Below are 23110 nucleotides of genomic sequence, written 5' to 3'. Positions count from 1 at the left end.
ATGATGTAGGTTCTTATATAACAAAAGATAGCCTTCCTGCTCTACACTCCCATTTTTCTGGACAGATAATGTGAGCATACTCAGTATCCTGCACAGGGTAGGTAATGATAAACCAGCCTGCCTCTATCTTGGGCTTGGAAACCATCTTATAGTAAAGACAAACTAGGTTCATTCCTGTTAATGATTATATCTGTTTCTCAAGGATTGGGCTATGCACCACCTGTAATCCTAAATACAAATGGTTCTGTGCTTCCTATTCCAAGAATGGCAAATTGTTTGTTGCAAAGGGTTATTATGACCACGTGTTATGACCACCTTGTTATGACTACCTTGTTATAACCACCTTGCAATCATGTCTTTGTTCCAGGAGGTTGTTTTGATAAACTTGTTATGCTTAGGTTCTGCTTCTATAACCCTATTTGTCAGCTAATTCCCCCAGTTAGAACCTCAACTATAAAACCCTTATCTTACCCATGTCCAGTGCTAATCCCTTGAACCCATGTACATGAATAAAAAAGCCTGCTTTGATTACTTGCTTTAAATAAGTTGGCCATGATTTGGACTAGTGGTCTTTCTCCTTGACTCTGTGGGCTTAAAAGTAATTCTCACAGTCAGTTTCAGTCTGCCCAATCAGCACCATACATCTATCTGTGTCTCTCTCCCTCTGTTAGAACCTGGCCATTTAAAAAGTATACATCTGGCCAGGCGTGGTGGTGCATGCCTTTAATCACAGCACTCAGGAGGCAGAGGAAGGCGGATTTCTGAGTTCGAGGCCAGCCTGGTCTACAAAGTGAGTTCCAGGACAGCCACGGCTATACAGAGAAACCCTGTCTCGAAAAACCAAAAAACAAACAAAAAAGTATACATCTGAGTAGAGCTGGATACAGCTGTGAGGGGTTTTTCTAGCTTGGCTCATCTGGGATGAGAAGACTCACCTTAAGTTTGGGCCATACCTTCTGGTGGTAGCCTATATGAAGGACATAGAAGCCCCTGCTCAGAACTCTAGCTAGCACAAGTCCAGAAGACAGCCAATCTCTGCTCTGAGTTTTAACCCAGGATATAAAGCACAGGGCAGGGGAGAAGTCATATGGCAGAGTAGATAGCAGCTGGAAAAGAACATGTTCACCTAGAGAGCCCACTCACACATACTGAATGGAATACCCTCAGCCAGGTCCAGAGCTCCTAGGGTGAGCATAAACCCTTTGGCTTCAATGTCAAGGACAGAAAGTACTTCCTGAAGAGGATGAAGAATCATGGGTATTACAAATAACACTGTGGGCCATAAATAATCAGATTTGTGTGTGTGCCATGATATGTGCAGGGATTTCCAAAGGAGTGGTTTTAGTAGAAAGGTAAGTGCGTTTTAAATAGTGTCAAGTTGTTTTTCATAGAGATTGCACTAATTTATACTCTCTTCACTAAAACTGAAGAAGATGCTCAATGTTTCTGCTGGATTCAGGTCTAAAAGATTCTACGGAAGGTTCAGCCAATCCTCTCTTGTGTCCCCAGCATCACAGCTGAGAAATCTTCAGCAGCTCCTCTGATTCCTTAACAAGGGCAGACACTACACTGAAAGTGATTGGGCATGAGCCTGCACAGCTTCGTGTACCAGGCACTGTTCTGATTCATCTCTCTTAGCAGGATCATGTCAAAATGAATTTTTGAAGTAGCCAAAATCATAAGAATAATTTAAAAATAGTCTTAGTATGAAGTAGAATCCATTTTTATAATGCTGTAAGCTTCCAAATTTCAAGAAGTGAAATTAGCCAGACAATAAGTTGACTGAGAAATGGAGTATAGTTTATAGTTTGCTATAGCATTGACCCCAATAGGCCATGCTTGAAGCTTCTTACCTCCTTTTGAATTTAGGCAAAGCCTGTAACATGAACTAGTACATACACTGGGGGGAATGTTTGCTCACACATTCCAGGACTTGGTCTGAGCTCAGTTCCTAAGAAACCAGGATGCAAACACAGATACATGAGTAGCCAGACCTCTCACATCTAGGACACATAAAGCACCCAGGCTTGCCCGATCCAGGCTCCAGATAACCCATGCGACTAGAAGTAAGGTAAGGAATGAGGAGATGAACTAAATGAATCAAGTAGACTGAAGGCTTCTTTGCTTTCAATCTGTAATTTATGATGAGATATAAATTACTGTCCTATGCTACTTCACACCAACACATTCCAATCCTTTTAGCAGTCCTGGTGAGTAATTCCGTCCTTGCAAGTCCTTCTGTTCTCTACCTTTACTATCCTAGGTGTTAAAGTAAATACTTGAACTAAGTAGTCATCACTTGAAACATGGCATTTATTTCTTGATGTTACACAGAAGTCTGAGAGCTCCCAGTTAAAATTCATCAGGGTGAAAATGTTAGTCTGTGATTACAGAATCAGAACTAGTCATTACAGCTATTCAGAGAATCTGCTTTATGAGTTTAATGACTTAAGCATATTGTATTGAATTATTATGGTACTGCATCAATTGGATTCATAAATTTAATATACTCAGTCGGGTTCAAACATTCTAATAAAATCCAGCAAGCTTTAAAAATTTTATAAGGGATATGTATTTAAAGTTCATGTGATATTGAGTTTTTACAGGTTGACAGTCCTGCTCAGGGTAATAAACAGTTCCAGTGATCATGATGACCCCGCCTGACAGGAGAAGGCATTGGTGAAACCTCCATAATGGATAATCTACATTTGGGAGGTCAGGACCTGCCTGGATGGAGCAGCTGATGGAGTCTTTCCTTGGAGCACAAGTCAAAGCCATCATGTATTTTCTGTTCATGGAGAGGAAGAAGAGGGTGCTTATCTCCCAACTCCCAGCCTGCAGAAGGAAGCTTGGCACTTTATAGGATGTGCCATCAAGTTCTGATAGGCTCCATCCTCTACCTCATATGCTGGCTAATGGGTAAAAACAGGGGGAGCAGGGTTTGTGAGGAGAGCTGCTGTGAGAAACTCCCAGAACCCACTGTGGGTCTTTGCTCTAGGTGAGGGATTGGCCAGTGGCTTAGGAGAGATATATCCAGGCAGCTTCTGCAGCACCAGGGAGAAAGCAGAGAGCCTTGGCTTATATGGACTCTCCTCCAGTCCTGTGGGCTTGTCCACAGGCACTCAGGCCTTTACAACCAGCACTATAGGAGCAGGGGAACTTTCAAGAATTGGGGGTTGGGGTAGGACTGGAGTACAGCATCTCACTGCTATGCACCCCAGTTTCCTCATCTGATTATAAGACCTTCTTAGTATGAGAAGATTATATAAGTTGCTGTCTGTGAAGTGCCTGGGGCAGAATTCAGTTCACGGTATTTCCATACTAAAGAGTCAATATTATTGTCTATACTATACTGTCCTGGGGAGCTAGTAGACAAATATGCTAATTTTCTCCACTTTTAGATATTTAAGATATGAGCTTAAAACATGGGGAAAAAATAAGTGCTTTCTCTTGCAAAGAAAATCAGGAGACAGCATGCATGGAAATGTATTTCCCATACTGCCTCTCGTCAGGCATTGGCAGACCTTCATTTCAAAAACTGCTTGCTCTCAAGCCATAAAGAGGAAACATTTCAAAATGGGGAATGATGATTAAATATGAGCTGAAAACCAACCCACACCAGGTAAGAGCTTATTTCAGTCACATTTCCGATTCTGATTTTCTAACAAATGCATTTGGGGGAAAGGCAATCATTAGTATTATTATTTTGTTTCCAAGCTTAGGTTCTTTCTAGCACTATAAAAATTCACAGAGATTCTTGACAATCTGAGATATAATGGCTGCTCCAAATGACTACACTGACTGCTAAGAGTTTTTAGTGAGTATCTTGCTGTGTGGTATCTCTTTCCTACAATGTACTTAAGCAAAAATTCAATAATTGGGGAATAAACAACTAAAGGATTAGGAATTCATTGCATATGACTCAGTAGAAGCCCCAAGCCTCCCTTTTGGTGGAATTTGGGATAGAAGTAGCCCTGAATAGGAGCACTGAAGAGCCCTCTCCTCCAGCTGTGGTTGTGGCTGAACAGAACATGCAGTTCCCCTCGGATTTTAGCCTATGATAGTTTCTATGTGGATGGTAGATTCCATTTGGCTAAAATTCCATGTCCATGGCTGTCTCAACACCAAGTTCCTGAACTCAGGTCAAGAGGGCAAGCTTCTTAGACTCTGGGAGGGAAGACCTCTGCCCCTTGTTTTGTTCCCTGGACAAGGGGTTTCCAACAATCTCCGTGTGACTATTTGCCTTGCAGATTACCCTTTTGTCTTGGCCCTTATTTCAGTGTCCTCCATGGTTGGTCCTCTGTCCCTGTGGGAAGCTATGGTCAAACCCCAGGTGCAAGGACCAGGGCCCTCAGTAGTAGGCCTATGACCCCACACACCAGAGAGGATTAACTAGGGATTTGGACAATAATTGAGGCATAACTGTCAGTGGTACAGAGGCAGAGAGAATACCAGACCAAAATTTCTCACACACAATATCTCTATCTGAAAAGGATGGGACTAGGTGTGTGTTTTATACATGGAAATGTAGATAAAATGTCCTTTTCTATACAGCTTTCTGTAGATGAATATGTTTGCCATGTGTATGTCTGTATACGCAGTGTATATGTAGTATGCTCACAAAAGGCACTGAAGGCTAAGTGACTGGCACACTGGGTAGCTGAGTGTCATTCTTCCTGTCATCCCATCCTTCGGTACCACTTGCAGTCTTCTGCTAGAGGCGACAGGCAATGGGATGCTGATGTCCCAGTCACAGGAAGCAAGATAGCTGGAGGTTCTAGAAAGAGCCATGGGGCCTTTCACCAGCGAATGAGAAAACTGGGGCTAAGTTGAGAGCACACTTCCAAAAAATACATATTTATTTTATTGTTACTTACATGTGTGCATGTCTGTTTGAGCACATTTGTGTGGGTGCTCTCAGAGGTCAGTGAGGGTGTCAAATCACCTGCAGTTCAGGTGGTTATGAGCCAGACCTAACAACTGCTGAGCCATCTCTCTAGCTCTGTGCTCACTTTTTAATTTTAATTTGTGTCTCAAGGAAGCTTCCATTCAGGCAAGAGATACTAGTATATAGTAGGTAAGCTGTTCCTTGAAATGTTCAGATTCTTTCAGGAGCAGCACATAAATACAGCATGGGGAACTGCAAGACAAGTGCTATGACCAATGGGTAAGGAAAGAAGAAGAGATTCAGAGAATCATAGACTCAGACTCTGGAGACATTTCCAGAAGCAGCAGTCATCTTCCTGCTCACAGTGTTTAATCAGAGCTCTGCAGCACAAGCCCTGGTGTCCACAGGGGTTGCTTTCTAGCTGCCTCAAAGCCCATTGTAAAAACGAGGGCATTTTCAATTTCTACCATGTTCAACATTGATTAGTGCTTTCTTGAGTCCAATATCAGTTTCCTAATTTTATAAAAAGTATGAAACAGGTGATCTCAATTTTAAAAGGAGATTAAATAAAATTTCTTTACAAAAAAAGTTGAGGTTACCTAGAATAAAAATTATATATGTAAATATAAACGCATTACAGAGAACTGCTGGGAACAGAAATAAATCTATTTGAAAGTAGATGGGAGCTTTACACAGACCAAGGGTAGGTAAAGAGTTGTGTAGCATTGGAACAACTGATGATTTTATCCATTTGTTTCTTCCTTAGTATTATCTCAAAGGGCTGTGGCATATGCTCTCATTCATTAACAAAATGAAGCCTAAGTGACACACATAGAGCCAGAAAGGATTGTCAGGGGAGATGAGCCAGCTGAATTCTAAAATAAAGAGGCAGCACAGAGAGGCTGCAAAGGACAGGATGGGGCTTAGCAGTGGAGGCCATGGTCGACACCCTTTTTCAAAGGACGGCACTGTTTATTTGGGAAACAAATCTAAATAAATGGAGTTAAGGGAATGGTGGCATCTGCAAGAAAGCCTAATGCAAATTGGACAGGATTCCATAAAAGAGGAAGGATGACTCCCAAATGTTGATATAAATAGTAAGCACCAGGCTTGACGGCGACGGCGGCACAGAGGCTGCAGCTTTTAAAATATAGGGATGCATGAAAATCCCAAATGTGTCTTTTGAGCTGTTGCAACAAAGGAGATGTATGAGGAGGAACTGTGCTGACATCAGTGCAAATAAACAAGACCAACTATTTCAGGAGGCGTGAAGTTAGGCCTTGGGGTTTATAATGGTGTTGGCAGATGCAAGCTAACAAGTGGCATGTTATACCATACAATAAAAGAACAGGAATGTACCTGGCATGGCTTCTAGAAGGATCTACAGCAGTGGTTCTCAACCATACTAACGCTGTGACTCTTTAATACAGTTCCTCATGCTGTGGTGACCCCCAATCACAAAACTGGTTTTTTTTTTAATTAGATATTTTCTTCATTTACATTTCAAATGCTACCCCCAAAGCCTCCTATACCCTCCCCCCCGCCCTGCTCCCCAACCCACCCACTCTTGCTTCCTGGCCCTGGCATTCCCCTGTCCTAGGGCATATGATCTTTGCAAGACCAATGGCCTCGCCTCCTATTGATGGCTGACTAGGCCATCCCCTGCTACATATGCAACCAGAGACACAGCTCTGGGGTTACTGGTTAGTTCATATTGTTGTTCCTCCTATAGGGTTGTAGACCCTTCAGCTCCTTGGGTACTTTCTCTAGCTCCTTCATTGGGGGCCCTGTGTTCCATCCAATAGATGACTGTGAGCATCCACTTCTGTATTTGCCCGGCATTGGCATAGACTCACAAGAGAGAGCTATGTCAGAGTCCTGTCAGAAAAATCTTTCTGGCATATGCAATAGTGTCTGCGTTTGCTGGCTGTATATAGGATGGATCCCCTGGTGTGGTAGTCCCTGGATGGTCTTTCCTTCCATCTCAGCTCTGAACTTTGTCTCTGTAACTCCTTCCATGGGTATTTTGTTCCCCATTCTAAGAAGGAGCAAAGTATCCACACACACTTTGGTCTTCCTTCTTGAGTTTCATGTGTTTTGCAAATTGTATCTTGGATATTCTAAGTTTCTGGGCTAATATCTGCTTATCAGTGAGTGCATACCATGTGTGTTATTTTGTGATTGGGTTACTTCACTCAGGATGATATCCTCCCGATCCATCCATTTGCCTAAGAATTTCATGAATTCATTATTTTTAATAGCGGAATAGTATTCCATTGTGTAAATGTACCACATTTTCTGGATCCATTCCTCTGTTGAGGGACACCTGAGTTCTTTCCAGCTTCTGGTTATTATAAATAAGGATGCTATGAACATACTGGAGCATGTGTTCTTATTACCAGTTGGAACATCTGGGTATATGTCCAGGAGAGGAATTGCTGGATCTCCTTTCTTCACATCCTCGACAGCATCTGCTGTCACCTGAATTTTTGATCTTAGCCATACTGACTGGTATGAGGTAGAATCTCAGGGTTGTTTTGATTTGCATTTCCCTGATGATTAAGGATGTTGAACATTTTTTCAGGTGCTTCTCAGCCATTCAGTATTCCTCAGTTAAGAATTCCTTGTTTAGCTCTGTACCCCATTTTTAAATAGGGTTATTTGATTTTCTGGAGTCCATCTTCTTGAGTTCTTTATATATATTGGAAATTAGTCCCCTATCTGATTTAGGATTGGCAAAGATCCTTTCCCAAATTTTTTTGTTTTGTTTTGTTTTTTTGTTTTTTGTTTTTCAAGATAGGGTTTCTCTGTGTAGTCCTGGCTGTCCTGGAACTCACTCTGTAGACCAGGCTAGCCTCGAACTCAGAAATCTGCCTGCCTCTGCCTCCCAAGTGCTGGGATTAAAGGCATGCACCACCACTACCTGGCTGCCTTTTTGTCTTATTGACAGTGTCTTTTGCCTTACAGAAGCTTTGTAATTTTATGAGGTCCCATTTGTCAATTTCGATCTTACAGCACAAGCCATTGCTGTTCTGTTCAGGCATTTTCCCCCTATGCCCATATCTTCGAGGCCTTTCCCCACTTTCTCCTCTATAAGTTTCAGTGTCTCTGGTTTTATGTGCAGTTCCTTGATCCAATTAGACTTGACCTTAGTACAAGGAGGTAAGAATGGATCAATTCGCATTCTTCTACATGATAACCACCAGTTGTGCCAGCACCATTTGTTGAAAATGCTGTCTTTTTTCCACTGGATGGTTTTAGTTCCCTTGTCAAAGATCAAGTGACCATAAGTGTGTGGGTTCATTTCTGGATCTTTAATTCTATTCCATTGGTCCACCTGTCTGTCACTGTACCAGTACCATGCAGGTTTTATCACAATTGCTCCGTAGTACAGCTTTAGGTCAGTCATGGTGATTCCACCAGAGACAAAACTGTTTTTGTTGCCACTTCATTTACTATAACTTTGCTCTGGTGATGAACTTTAGTGTAGATATCTGATACACAGTCCCAGTGGGATCAGGACTCACAGGCTGAGAACCATTGGTCTATAGACAAGGACTGGTTTGGGGTAGGTGTAAAGAGATAATGAACACAGACAGACTGATAGAAAGACAGAGGTGATAAACAGAGTATATGGGGAAGTGAAGACTAGACCAGAAGAGTCAGCACTGACAAAACAGAATATTCCAGGAAAGATCCACAGAGACAACTGTAAATGGTGGACCAGCAGAAAAGTCTTGGAAATGAAGGCAACAAGAGAGATGGACAGAGCTGAGTCTAGTGGAATAGGGTGGGGGTAGGGCTGCTGACCAAAATAAAATCCTCACCAATTAGTACACTGAGCCCTACAAGGCTATTCCCTAAGCTTATAGACCAAGAGACAAGGAATATGCCACACAGAAAAATTCAAGACTCCAAACAGTCTGAACTTGTTAGTAGCAGTAGTTAGAAAATGGTGTAGTCATCCTTTGGAAATCTGTGTAACCATCATTTCCAAAAGAACATTCTCAATCCAGTGAGAGTCTCAGAGGCACGTGCAGACGTGTTGCTACCAATTCGCCTTTTGTACGTCTTTTCTAAAGAAGCTACTAGGAGTGTGCTCCATCAAAATGAAGCAGGAAATCAAAGAAAGAGATGGAGTACAGGAAACTGCTCAACACAGAACAGGAGATGGACAGGGTTGATTACCAGACAGAGCTCTTCTCGGGAGCTATGTGTACAAGATACCCAGGGATCTAAGGATGTGAGGATCACACAGCTGAGACTTGAAGCAGGTTTGGTGAAGGTTATGTAACAAGGGAACAAACTGCTGAGCCGAGTTCCCTGCAGTCCTGACAGGAAACATGGGGAACTGAGCAGGGCACAGCAGTTCACTTGCCATCTCTTTTCGAGTGCTACTGCTTTGTCTTAAGCATGAGACTTTTTTTTTTTTTTAATTTGTTTTGTTGGTGTGTGTGTCTCTGTGTGTCTCTGTGTGTATATGTGTGTCTGTGTACATGAATGATTATGGGAACATGTGTGCATACATGTAATGTAATGTCAAAGGGCAAATTTGCAGTTCTCTCCTTCTACCCTGTATCTAGGAGATACACACAACCCAAATGTAATAAAAATGATAAATACTCCTGCAACTTCAGACAATAAGAACTTGGGTAAATGTGGCTCAAACACCAAGCCTAATGAGACACACTATAAGTGATATACTGTGATGATTCGTTATGGGTGATGTTTATGTATTACTCTCATTCTAATCCATCAACAACTATGGGCAGTAGCTGTTTTTAATCCATGCTTTCCACTGAGAGCAGTGAAGCTGAGGGCAGTTAAGTGCCTTGCCCAAAGGTGTACTATCATATGGTAGATCAAGTGTATTCAGAATGGAAGTTTGGGTAGGTACTCTCAGGCTGAAACTTTGTCAGGACAAAACTGCACCATTTGCTATTTTAATAGATTCTAAACTTGCCATTCAAAAATATTTATTGAGGAATATAAGGGGCTAGATACTGGGCCAGACAATGTAGAAGTAATGGTTAGCCCAGCAAATGAATTACTGTCCTCAGAAACTTTCTAAGTAAAACATAAGCTACTTTAGAAAACAAAACACCCACTCAAGAATTAAATTTAAAACAAAAATCCAGTAACTACTTGTTGTAACCAAAAAAAAACATTCGGGAATCTGGAAGTAATAGCAGAAAAGGTTTGTCTGAGGAGACATCTGAGCTGAGGGGGCACTACAAATTCTCAGATGTTTAGCTAACTTAAATTACAGATGCTAATATCCCTCCCCTCAAGGACCAAGGATCTATATGTAAATGGAGGTGGGAATATTCTAAGAGCCAGGGGTGGTTGACAACTTCAAGGGATCAGCATTTTCTAGACTCAGCAGTGCAGATGTACATATGAACTCACAGAGGCCGCCTTAGCACACACAAGACCAGGAACAGCTAAAGACAGATAAAATCCCAGCACAGAGGAGATGAAGTGAGCACAGTCCTGCTCCTTGCGAAGCCCACAAAACTAAGAAAGTCCCCATGATTTGGAGTAGTTGGCCAATACAAATTAGAGGCCATGTTTTCTTTTGTTTTGTGTGTGTTTATGAGGTTTTTTTTTTTTTTGGGTAGGGGTTATTTTGCTTTTAAAAGAAAGAACATGAAGTTGGGTGGGGAAGGAGTTAGGGGAGGGGAAAGAATATGAAAACAATATATTATATAAAATTCTCAAGAAATAAGTAAAAACATCAAAAACGGATACATGCTAAATTGTAGTTCGTCCCTTACTGTCTGTGCCCAGGGCAGTCTGGCTCTTTTCTAATGTCCTTACTTCAATCACAGTTGACACTGCAGAAAGAGGCCTGGAATTATTTTCTAGTAAATGCTTTTTGAGGAGCACCAAAGGTGCCAGAGAGACTGCACACAGTTTAGGGCACTCCATGAATTGATGTCTGTGAAGACTGAAAGAAGGCAAGCTGGACAGAAGAAAATGGACTCTGGATCATAATAAAGGATCAATCAGCTAGAATAAAGTTCTCAAGCTGAGATGGCCTTTTGGAACTGTCCAGAAGAAGAAAGGGACACCAGATTTTTTCCTCCAAACCAACTAGTCACTAGAAAGTCACCTGTTCCAAGACCATAGATAGGCAAAGTTACTTTCCTCAACCAATGGCAGCCCTGGAGGGATGAGAGTTGAGAGCTTTCACCAGTCACCAGTCCTTGCAGCTGGGAATAGGGGCAAGGTATGGGAGGGCTTCTATTATCTCCTTAGCTCCTAAACTATGAGCTCCTTGAGGCTAGGTTTAGAGTAGTATATCTCATTGCCTAAGTCCCACTCAAATACTTGCTTTTGAATTCACAGGGAACAGAAAGTTGTGAAAATCTCCATTTGAACTGAACTTGTAAAGACCACAGGCAAAGAGAAAACAAGCTCCAAGAAAACAAAGACTGGAGCCGGGCTTCTGAGAGCTGGTGCCAGGCTGCATCGGCCCCGGAAAAGAACATATATTTGCAGATGTTAAAAGCAAAAGCATCTAAACTAAGAAAGCACTGAGATCCTCACTGCTAGTTCTGTGGTTTGCACTGGAAGGTGAAACAGATCTGCACACATGAGCCAGGGTGTCCATGCCCTGCTTGTCACCCTCACCCAGGACAGAATGCTACCTGGCACAGAAGAGAAAGTAGGGCAGCGGGCCACCATCTGAACGGGGGGGGGGGGGGCACTCCCTTCATCTGCAAGGCCTCTCGGAGGGACTCACTGTGGAAATGCTTGTTTGAATGTTGCTTTACTCTGACTGCTCGTGGTAAGCAAAGTGGTATTTTCTCCTCTATTGGGTGATAGTGAAGGTCAAAGAGCTTCCGCTCAGGCTGGTGGAGTTTTTATTACAGAAAGGGTTTCTTGACATTGCTTAGCTCCAGGATCCCAACATGTACACCCTCTTATTTCCGTGGCACCGGTAACTGAAAGCCTCCAAACTCTGGTTCAGCTTCTTCTCACACTTCAACAGCCACTTAACCCTCTTCAGAATGCTTTGCTGTAGATAGTGGTGCTAATGGCCTAATAACAGAAAATAGCCCTTGCTAATACAAGTAAGCAGATAACCAGAAGAAAAAACACAATCCTCTGAGGAGGAAGAAATGGTCCTTTCTGGGAGATATCTCTTTAATCTTCAGCTATGTTTTAGAATAGTTCTACCATTAGATATTGTGTAAAATCAGCAGAAAATAGATGGAAAGAATGTTAAATTAAGCATAGATTCTTAAAGAGCTTTCTGATAGCTAAATGTCTGAGGAAACAGAAAATGTGAGTTTTTTTCTTAAAATTTACTTTGAAATTGAAAGGACTCAGACTATAGAATATCTAAACCAAGTAATAGGTTTTTTTGTTGGAATGTCAATGTTTAAGACTGAAAACAAACTGAATGAGACATTACTGTAAGAAAAAGCAAGGTGAATGGTGGAGGGCTCACAGTTCAGAATGAGGCTTAGGGCAGTAGCATGCATTAATGCTGACATGTGTGTTCAGCAGAACATGTCAACACACATGTGTGTTCAGCAGAACACACATCACTCACATGTGTGTTCAGCAGAAAAGGCATTTGGAAAATATCTCTTCATTTAGTTTACTGCTTCAATTAGAAAGACCTATACCCATAGACTCTGGGCATCCTGTGCTGTGAGAGAATGTTTAAAGACCCACCCCCCTCCCCCCCAGAACTGGCCTGCTGTTCACAGCCAAGCCTCACTGTTCTCCTGTGGACTATAAGCAAGGTCATAGAATTCTAACATCAGATAAGGTTACCCTGTGACTATAGAAGGGTAAAGCAAGACAAACAGAAAACAGAACACTGAGAACACTACATAATCATGTCTGAACACAGACAAAATAAATATTGCCTTACCCAAAACAGTGTGGATATTACTTTTAAAATTCAGTCAAAATTTAAACCATACTGTGTTGGATTTCTTGACAAGAATTAGTAGTATACCTAATCATAGAATAGACTTTAAAACTAGTCCAGAGCAAATTTTGTTTTGTTTTGTTTTTTTGTTTTTGTTTTTGTTTTTTAACATTCTCCCAAATATTACAAATCCAAAGTGGTTCCCCATGGTATGTATGTAGGTATTTATTTATGTGTGTGTGTGTGTAAATATATATATATATATATATATATATATATATATATATATATACCCTTGTTGACTTGAGTCAATTGACCTTTAAACATTGTTTAAAATGTAGATATAGTCCTGAGGGATCTGACTGAAAACCACTGAGACTTAGCTATTTTCTTTCCATGATGAGCTCCTGGTACTCCTCGGGTCAGCTGGTGACTCTGGAGTGACAAGCTTGTAGTCATGGCATGGTACATGTGCAGAGGGAACTAACCAGCTAGAAATAAAATTGGAATGTGAACAACAGTGCAGCTTTCACAAGAATCTTGGATTTGGGCTGGTGAGATGGCTCAGTGGGTAAGAGCACCCGACTGCTCTTCCGAAGGTCCAGAGTTCAAATCCCAGCAACCACATGGTGGCTCACAACCACCCGAAATGAGATCTGACGCCCTCTTCTGGTGTGTTTGAAGACAGCTACAGTGTACTTACATATAATAAATAAATAAATCTAAAAAAAAAAAAGAACCTTGGATTTTTGGTCCTTCTTATATTTGCCAACAGTTCCACTGCGATCCAAAGCTTCAGACGGGCCCTTCTATTTCACAGACTGAGAGGGTGACAGCACACCAAGATATTTCTAGTGCCTCCAACTTATCATCACAAGCAAGAACACACATATGACTTCAATGCCCACCACTGCAGTTGTCCTTTCCCTCCTCCTCCTCCTCCTCCTCCTCCTCCTCCTCCTCCTCCTCCCCCTCCTCCTCCTCCCCCTCCTCCTCCTCCCCCTTCTCCTCCCCCTCTTCACCCCTATGGTGCATCATCACAATCTTCATACCCATTGCACCAGCCACCATGTTTGGGTGTTTTATTTATCTCTGTAGCAGCTTCTGTGTTCTGCGCACATGCTCAGTTTCCCTCAGTGTAGGTGCAGAGATGGTGTGGCAGCATTTTGCAGATGCAGGAACTGAGGCAGTGACTAGCCACTGAGGACCAAGGGCTGGATGCTGCACATTAGGCCCACGCTTGTAGCTACTTTAGCCTACCTTGCTAGTGTGTTAATTAAGGGAATGAAAGTGCCTGCTGCCTGTACACTGAAGAAAAGTTTCTAGAAACTTCTCAGGTTCTTACTCCCAAGGTGGTTCTATTCCTCTTGAAGACTTTAAAGTTTTAGAGAATTTGAGAAATTTCCTTCATCACAGTTATGTCCTGAATTGACAGACTATTAGAATGATTAGCAGAAATGTTTTCAAGTAGAAAGTATGTTCTCTGAAATTCATAACCTAAAATGCACCTCTCATCAATTAACAAAAAGGAAACAACAAAATCTCATTAATTTGGAAGCTAATTTGGGCAGGTTTTCTGGAAACTCAGCAGAGGTGAGGCACACGTGAAGGATCAGGGAGGACGGAGAATGTAATCAGCCATGACTCTGTTGCCTGCATGTAGCTTAAGAGTCTGCTCCGAGAACAGAGGGGTTAAGAGGGTTTATGTGGGGATGGGAATGAGGAGAGCATAAGGAAGGGGTACAGAAGGGACAGCTAGCACAAAGGGTGTGTGAAAACACAAAACAAGAGTAAATCTACATGGGAAGCATGTGCCACATCTTTAAAAATAAATAAAACTGTAAACAATCAAGATTTGGAAACTTTCTTCGCCACAGACTAAGTCAGCAATCACAATACATGCCTTCCCTCCAACAGAAACATGTGAGACCATAACCAAATGCAATCTCCCCGCCATGACCACTGTCTACGTTTCTTTTCTTATTGTTGTGATCCAAAGCTCTGACAAAAGACACTCCAAAATAAGTAAGTAAGTAAATAAATAAATAAATAAAAGCTTTATTATGGCTCACAGTTCCACCACAAAGAATGAAGATGGCAGGGGCTTGGAGCAGCTGACACATCATGTGCACAGTAAGGGTGACACAGAGAAGGCTGAAGGCATGCTGCTGCTTCCCTCCATCTTGACAGCGAGCAGGATCTCAGCCAGGAAATGTTGTGGCCCACAGTAGGCAGGTCTTTCTACCTCAACTAATGTAATGAAAGGCTTGCTTAGAGGGCCTCCTGGAAGGTTCTAGGTTTGTCAAGTAGACAACGCTAGCCACCACAGTCCCAAAGACAGGAGTGATAATGAGCTCTAGAACTCTACTGCTTAAAGGCAAGGTTTATTTTTGTACACACCAAACTGGTTCCAGCTTGGTCAGGAAGGCAGCAATGGAAAGACTCACTCAAGTTCGAAATATTTTTAAGATTCTACGTTTCTTTGTGAAGAAAAGTTCCAGGAAGCATCTGAATGTGTATGTAAATCATTTACAGGGGGAAATTATGTAAAACGGGCTCTAATTATGATCACGTGTTGCCAGGCAAAGTTGTTTGGATGGAGGCATTATAGCTTTATCACTAAGGGTCCTGGAGTCAAGCTGATATTCCATCACCTAGCATCTTTTCCTATGCCTATATTTTCTGATGTAGTATGTTACATGCTACAGTCCTAGTCTCCAAGCACAAGGCACACAACTGATCTTTCCAATATATGGAATCCACCTCTGAAACAGCTCTCATCATGGCTTTTCATTCCTACCCAGCATTTTATGAAATCATTATTTTAAAAGACTTAACTTTTATAACTTGGAAAACTGCTATACACAATAAAACTCACTAAAAATCACCATCTACATAGCTGTATCAAAGTTATTGCAATTATAAAACTGTATTTTTGAATTTTAATAATATTAACTCATTTTAAGCCATCATTATAGATATCAGATGTAATACAGATATTATAGATATGGGTCTAACTGAAGTTCACTTTTCTTTATGTGTTCCTGTATCTGTGACATCTCCAGATAAATTTTAATAGGGAAACTTAAGCATATGTTCTTAGAGGGAAAAAAAATGTCATTCTACATAGCACTCAGTACTGGGTCCAGCACGGGAGAGAAATTAAATAAATGTTTGTTGAGTTAAACATAAGCAGTTAATGGAAAGAAACTCTTATTTTCCATATAAAAATACACTAACTCAAGTAGTGACTTCTGATAGTAGAAGATCAAACAAAAAGTCTCAATATCTACAGGAAATTAATGCAAGGATCTTAGATTAATTTTCTATTAAAGTGAAGGTGAATTATACTTGCTTCTTGAAGAGAAGATAACGCTCTAAGATTTACCATTCAGTTTTAGGTGAAACACATTTATTTATCTTCTGACACAAGTGCCTGTTTCCCCAAGACATGAGGCACACTCTGTAAAAGCACCAGCACTGGACAGACCCAGGCAGCCGAAGGAACGCGTGTTCTATATGCAGTCCTGTGGCCAGGGTAAGCGTCCCCAGAGACACGTGTGTTAAAGACTTAGCTTCTACTTGGGCGTTCCTGGTAGGTAGCGAGTCTGTGAAAAGTGGAACCTGGTGAGCAAAAGTTGGGTGACTGAGGACATAGCCTTCAAGTGGATGTTGGGATCTTGATCACTTTGAGATGGCAAAATCATGTCAGAATGTCAAAAGATTACACACCCCTCGATAGGAAACACTGAAGGAACAAATGTGGACTACAAGAAAAAACACCACGCATGAATGAGTCTTGTGCACTTGGAATGGAAAGCAAACACCTCCAAGTTCTGTTCTTGAACCGTGCCAGTCTGTTGCAGGAGTGCTGGCTTCATGTGAATACCATCACGTCTGGGAAGCTAGAAATGGCAATAGCCATAATAATCAAATTTTAAAACAAGTTTGTAACTCACCATTCTCCATGTTTTCATTAAAGATGAGGGTACTTAGTCAAGGCAGTTAAAGTTCAGAGAAAAAAAATTCATCACTCCTATAAGTGTTATTTAAGTTTGTTTGTTTGTTTGTTTGTTTGTTTGAATCTTATAAGCACTTAACATAAGCACTGTAAATCCAGGCAGACTCACAAAAATAACCTTGTCCTTGAAGGCTAATTCTTCTCATAAGTCCATGCTTCACAGGGTAAGTTTTGGAGTCCCTCACAGTCTCAGGACTTCCTCAAATGTGTAGCTGCAGTGCATCTGCAGATTCTGGAAGCATGGCTCCTCACTGAAATGTGCCCTCTCTTAGAACAATCCACTACTTCATTTCTCCATGTCTCCCCTTTGCTCTCATAGGAGCCTTCTAGATACAACAGCTTAAGACAATTCCCTACATTTTGGTTCACTGACACCACGTGAAGCCCACAGGCAGCCATGTTCAACTTGGCAGTCCAGAGAAACAAGACCATCCCCAAACTTTTACATTTTAAGTCACCCATTAGAACGGTCTGTTCTGATAGGATTATATTATAAGTCATGTGACTATTCCCAACAAAGTCACAACAAAGGGAGCTTTGAGGGTATCCTGGAGTTACTCTGGTAAAAGCAGTCAGATTTTAACAAAATATTATCAACTGTATACTCCTGAAGCCACAAACTGAAGACAACAGTCAGCTATGGGTATTGATTGGCACAAGGCAGCCACAAAAACAGGTTGTGTTAAACTGGGATCTATGTGTAGCGAGCTTGGCGGATAAAGTTAAAATAAATACAAAGACTTGGAACTAGGACTAAAATAGGTCCGCGACTTCTCCCTCCCAAAGCACTTGAAAAAGCAACAATGACGACATACTGTAAGTTTGGTTAATTAATTCCAAGTTTTCCTCAGCAAGCTTTGTGCTCTCATCCTACATTGCATGCCATCTGGCTGAGGGGAGAATGTAGCGCTCACTCACACACTGTGTCCTAACCCTCAGAACAAGGGTGTCTTCTTCAAAATCAGAAAGATGCTAGCCAAACCAGAGGGGGCTAAGGACCTGATTTGAAATCAAGTCATAGCACCACCCTGCTGCCATCTCCTGCATTAACGAAGCAGCTCTTCACAGTTGACAAAGGGCTAACCGGAGCTGCTCTTGCCAATCATTCAGATGGTGGATTTTCTACACAGGGAGGTGAAAAGCTTGATCTCTTACCTCTAAGTGTGTCCGCCGCTCAGCAACTACCCGCTCGTCTTTGTTTCCAAACAGCTTCTTTGGAGGGAATTCAAGAGCAGCGAGCTGAAATACAGATTTCACGAGATATATTAAGGCCATACCAATGAACTTTTGCCTATTTTTAATTAAACTTTTATTTAGTATCCCTATTATGGAGTGAAGAGAGAAGCTTAAAATTTAAAGGTGGTAGGTCTTTCCCCAGGTTGCCATCAACATTGAAAAGATTAGGCAATTTTGGATTAGATTCCTCAGTATCAAGTAAGAAAACATGTGTGTATGTATGTGTGTGTGTGTGTGTTTGTGTGTGTGTGATTTTGAACAATACATTCTAAATATCAGATTCCATGTCATGTAGCATTTTCCATAAAACAGACAAGCCCTAAATGACACTAGCCCAGGTACCTGTGGGATACAGGTGAGGCCTAACCCACTAGTGAGTGTGTATATGTGTTACTTTTGCTTTTGCTTTTCTGAAATAGTGTCTCACCCTAAAGCTTACGCTGGCCTACAGTTAAGTTTACAGTTCAGGCTGCTCTGGAACTCAAGTGATCCTCTAATGCAGCCTCGTGGGGGAAGGGGTCAATTTTTGTCAGGTGCCCTCATACAATTTATTTATTTATATTTTGATTCTGCTATGTAATGTAAGCACTAAACCCATACAATTATTACTTTTCAATGGAGATGAGAATTTGAAAACTATCTATAAACTGCTTCATCATTTTGTAAACTATTTCTTAGACAATTACTAAGGTCCACTAAAAAGTCCACATGATTTTCTTTTAGGTTAGTGTACATGAAGATTAGCAAGGGAAAGGGGGCTTCTCATTAAATCCATCACACTTCCTATAAAATGAAGGTTTGCAATTAGTTCTCTAGCTGTGTCTTAAAAGCCCATAGTCATCTTTTAATTCTTCTTCTTCTTCTTCTTCTTCTTCTTCTTCTTCTTCTTCTTCTTCTTCTTCTTCTTCTTCTTCTCCTCCTCCTCCTCCTCCTCCTCCTCCTCCTCCTCCTCCTCCTCCTCTTCCTCCTCCCCCCTCCTTCTCCCCCTCCTCCTCTCTCCTCCTTTCTCCTTTCTCCTTCTCCTCCTCCTCCTCCCCCTCCTCCTCCTTCTCCTCCTCCTTCTTCTTGGCATACAGATCTTAATAATGTAAGTCTTATATTATATGGCCAGGCTAGGAAGGACTGTATAATCTGGTGAGACCCTGACAAGCCAGGCTTGCCTTGACAGAATTGATGCTAAGCTGAAATAATTGCTGCTGTGTGTAGAATTCACTGTTTTCTTATTTCTTACCTTTGGTGGATAAATTGAAGTCAATGAAGCATTATTAAGAAAAAAAATGAATATTTCTTCAACAAAATAGGGCACAATAGGCCACAAAACTCCAATTTATACCTGTGCAAATCACTACGCTGATTTAAATTTATATTGCTACAGCTAAAGCTTAAAAATATTAAAAACTAGCTTCTGTGTATTTAAGATGTTACAAACACCATAAGATATGCTAGAAATACCAGCAAATGCAATGTATAAAAGAAAAACTTGATTAATGTTCAAACTGGGCATACTGCAGCCAGCCAGCACCTGATTCTCGAAATGGACACTGCTGTGCCAGGAAGTAGTCTTTGCAGCTCCTTCTTCCCCCTTAGGTGGGAAAGCAGTAGCCCTGCTTTCCTAATAGCAAGTGATGACTCTCTTTCCATGGTGTGTGGGAGGTCCTGACACTGACTCTCATGCAAATGGACAACTTCTTCCACTGAGTTGTGATTCAGTCCTGTCTTCACCTTTACAATTTTGTGATAGGAACTCATTATGTTTTAGAGGCTTGTGTTGAACTTCTAATCCTCTGGCTTCTTCCCTCTGACTGGAACTATAGGCTTGCAACACTAGTAGAGTTTTGTTCTATTTACAAACTTAGTGCAAAAGGCACCATACAAGGTTTTTGAGTCTACATCTTTTTGTTGTGCACTGTGCTTAGAAGATCCATTGATAGTTGCATGTAGGGATGGTTTGCAGACCCTGTTGGTGTTCGGTATTTTGTTATGCCAACTTCCTACAACTTGTTCACCTAACTTTTTTTGTCTTTGTTGTTGCTTGTTTTTGTTTTTGTTTGGTTTGGTTTTTCCTGTTGCAGTTCTTGAGCTCTTTGTTAGTTTCTGCTTTGGAGATTTTGTGAACTGTGCTGGTAGGAATATTTCCCCCTAGGTCTACTAATGGACAAATCCATGTACTTTTGTTTGTCCTACTGTTAGAAGATAAGAAATGCTGGGTCACATGGTATGCTATGCGCTCAGCTAAATTTAAATAAAACTACTGGGCAAGCTGTGAAGGAGGTTTTAGTAACTGACTCTCTTACTGAAGCTCAGCTGTGTCAGGTCTCCACTAATACTTGGGCCATATCAGCAATTCTGGTAGGTAAGTAGTCATTTCTCCTGTGCATCATGTGTGCACTTCTCTGTTATCTACTAATGTTGACCATCTTTTTAAGTGGCCATTCAACTAGTTTATCCCTTAAATTTTTTTGAAATTAAAATATAATTATATAATTTCTCCCTCTCCTTTCTCCCCACAACCCTTGCTACACACCACCTCATGGCCACTATTTCTTTAAGTGTTGTCATGTATGTACATACAAATGTGTGGATGCATGTATGCACATGCATGTGCATCTACAACACAGCTCCTGAACCTAAGGCTTATCTAGGACCGTATCTGAAGAGGAATTAGAAAGATTGTAAGAGTCAGAGGAACAGGAACTTTGCTATGAGATTTTATCTTCCAGAAATGTCAAAGATGCTATGCCCATAGTCTCATTAATATGGCTGCCTTAGCAAGGCCTAAGTAAGGCCCAAGCAAGGCACCACCAGAGACCTGCTAATGTGAAGGCTCATGAGACCTCAGCCCTAAACAAGGAACTATAGGCAACTAAGGAATGCTGAGAGTTGAAGAAATAGTTTTGCCCAGGGGAGAGTCCAATACCAAGTGGTGTTATCCAATACAAAGTGGCTAATCCTGAAATTATATACATTTTGCCTTTTTAGAATGAAGACATTGTGTTTTCTTTAGAGATTCTTTCTTCCCTTAATAATGGTGCCACTGATGACTTTATCATTCCCTTCCAAAGTTAACTGTCAAGAGGGTGGATAGTTCCACATACACGGTCTGTAGGCCAGGGCAGAGAATTTTTGGGGTGGAGGCTTGTTTTTTCCCTTTGGCACAAATTCTCTGATTTGTTTCTGTCATTTAACTCTGAAAGTGCCTCAGGGCAGAGTGAAAGGCTAGAGGCAACAAGATGAGAGAGGTTCAAATTGAGACAGGTTGCCTTTTAACTAGCTAACTAGCTGGACTTCCTTCCACCCAAATATTCTCTCTTGGGAAACACTAAGGACATTGTATTGAACTTGACAAGCTTCTATGAAGCGTTAGCAAGGAAAGTTGAATGGAAGGAAGCCACATGAATTATTAGTTGTTCCGAGGTCTGGTAATTCACTGCATAAGCAAACAGTATAGCTGCATGTCTTCAGGCCCTCTGTCTGCTCGACTTGTGACTTCATGGAGCAAACTTTGTTTATTTATAATCTGGCTTTGTTGGCACAGCATGCCTCTCCCCAGAGTCTGTCTTCTGATACCCATCCAACCTCAACTTCATCTTACACATGTGTCCCCCTGACAGCGATGCCGAGAACATGGCCAGCATGTTTTCACACTTGGTTGTTTTGTCATTTTCTTACGAGGTGAAGTGATTTCTGACAGGGAAAGTTATTTATAGTATCCTCACATCGTCAGTCAGAAATGACACACTGAGAGGGATGCAGGCAGCTGGAGTAAGCCAACAGTAATACTCAAGGTTTTTCAGTGGACCACCTTCCTCAAGTGGAGCTCAGCATTTGTGTTGCTAATATCCAGACTCTGAAACAACTATGTGTAACTTCTAGGAAAAACTTACATTCAGAATTTAGAAAGAAAAGAAAAGACTTTCAATGATTTCCAGACATATATACTCATAGAGCAAGGGCCTATTCAGAGAGTCATGAAAGGCTCAGCTCCTGTGACAGAAAGGTAAAGATAGACTTGAGCTTTCTCAATACAATTCTGTGAATAGGTCTGTGGAGTGAGGAAGATGCTGCTCTGAAGCCTCTGGTGATCGAGGATAAGGATGAAAGTGAGTAGCTCTACCATCAGTGTAGTAAGCTGTGTACACGCGACTGCTGGCAGCAACCCACAGTTCCCACAGTCCCCATGGGAATTCTCAACAGATCCTTGATGAAGACATACACCTCAATGAAGCACCAGAACAATGTGTGGGGAACGATCAGGGAGAGAGGCTGATGGGCATCTTGTAAGGAGACTCTAGGCATATATACTCATAGAGCAAAGGCCTATTCAGAGAATCATGAAAGGCTCAGTTCCTGATGGGCCTCTTGTAGGGAGACTCCAGGGCACATACACTCTTCATGCCCTATCAATACACACTGTCTACCTGAAGATAAGAACACCAGTTACCCAGACACATAGCTAAGGAGAATGTCTTAGTTAGCTTCAGCTGTCAACTTGAACCTAGAGTCATGTAAAGAGGGAATCACAACCATGCCTGTGAAGGACTGTCTTAATTATTAATTAATGCTGAAGGGTCTAGTTCACTGTGGGCAAAGCTGCCTCTAGGCAAGCATACCAGGGTTGTATAGGAAAGCCACTGAGCACAAGCCAGAGATCACAGAGGTAAATGGCATTCCTCCCTGACTTCTGCTTCGGTTCCTGTCTTGATTTCCTTCAGTGCTGAACAGTGACTCAGAAGTGTAAGCTGAAATAAATCCCTTCTCCCCTAAGCTGCTTTTGGTCAGAGGGTTTCATTACAGTAACAGCAATGTAAACTAGAAGAGGCAGGAAGGAAAGCACAGGGAAAGTTGATTTTAGAAACTCAAGGTGTTGGTTCTAACCCTAGTGGCAGGGCTAAGGCCCAAACAAACCAATACTGAAAGTCAAAGACACAAGTCAAATACACAGGAAAATGTCCTCACAGTGTGAAAGAACCTCTTCCTTCTAGGAGAGAGGGGCCTGCCATCGCTCTCCCCCTCTAGAGACCATTAACAGAGGGGTCTAGGCCTGGCTATGTATTAGTTCAGCAGAATAGATGAA

The 23110-nt window shown here is 41.6% G+C and overlaps 1 protein-coding gene and 1 long non-coding RNA gene across 6 annotated transcripts in view; one reads left to right on the top strand and one right to left on the bottom strand.

Annotated features, from left to right (window-relative positions):
- Kif16b (kinesin family member 16B) overlaps positions 1-23110 on the bottom strand; it is a 277807-nt gene that overhangs the window by 9007 nt on the left and 245690 nt on the right. For all 3 annotated transcript variants that reach the window (XM_085833718.1, XM_029474203.2, XM_021150816.3), the window contains one exon: positions 17956-18039. In XM_085833718.1, the coding sequence (XP_085689844.1) occupies positions 17956-18039 (84 nt within the window). The remainder of the gene's footprint in view (positions 1-17955; positions 18040-23110) is intronic.
- On the top strand, positions 1990-11577 carry LOC147005794 (uncharacterized). Of its 3 annotated transcripts, XR_015046114.1 has the most exons (5): positions 1990-2071; positions 2598-2919; positions 3402-3622; positions 3718-3817; positions 11240-11577. It is a non-coding gene; the product is annotated as an uncharacterized LOC147005794 (long non-coding RNA). The 3 variants fall into 3 exon arrangements; XR_015046113.1 differs by having other exon boundaries at positions 2607-3622; XR_015046112.1 differs by having other exon boundaries at positions 2598-3622.

This window comes from Mus caroli, unplaced genomic scaffold (genome assembly GCF_978045245.1).
Source record: "Mus caroli unplaced genomic scaffold, Mus_caroli_1 scaffold_2, whole genome shotgun sequence".
NCBI classification, from domain to species: domain Eukaryota; kingdom Metazoa; phylum Chordata; class Mammalia; order Rodentia; family Muridae; genus Mus; species Mus caroli.
Note: the sequence above shows the minus strand (reverse complement) of the source record. Positions and strands in the feature narration are given on the sequence as shown.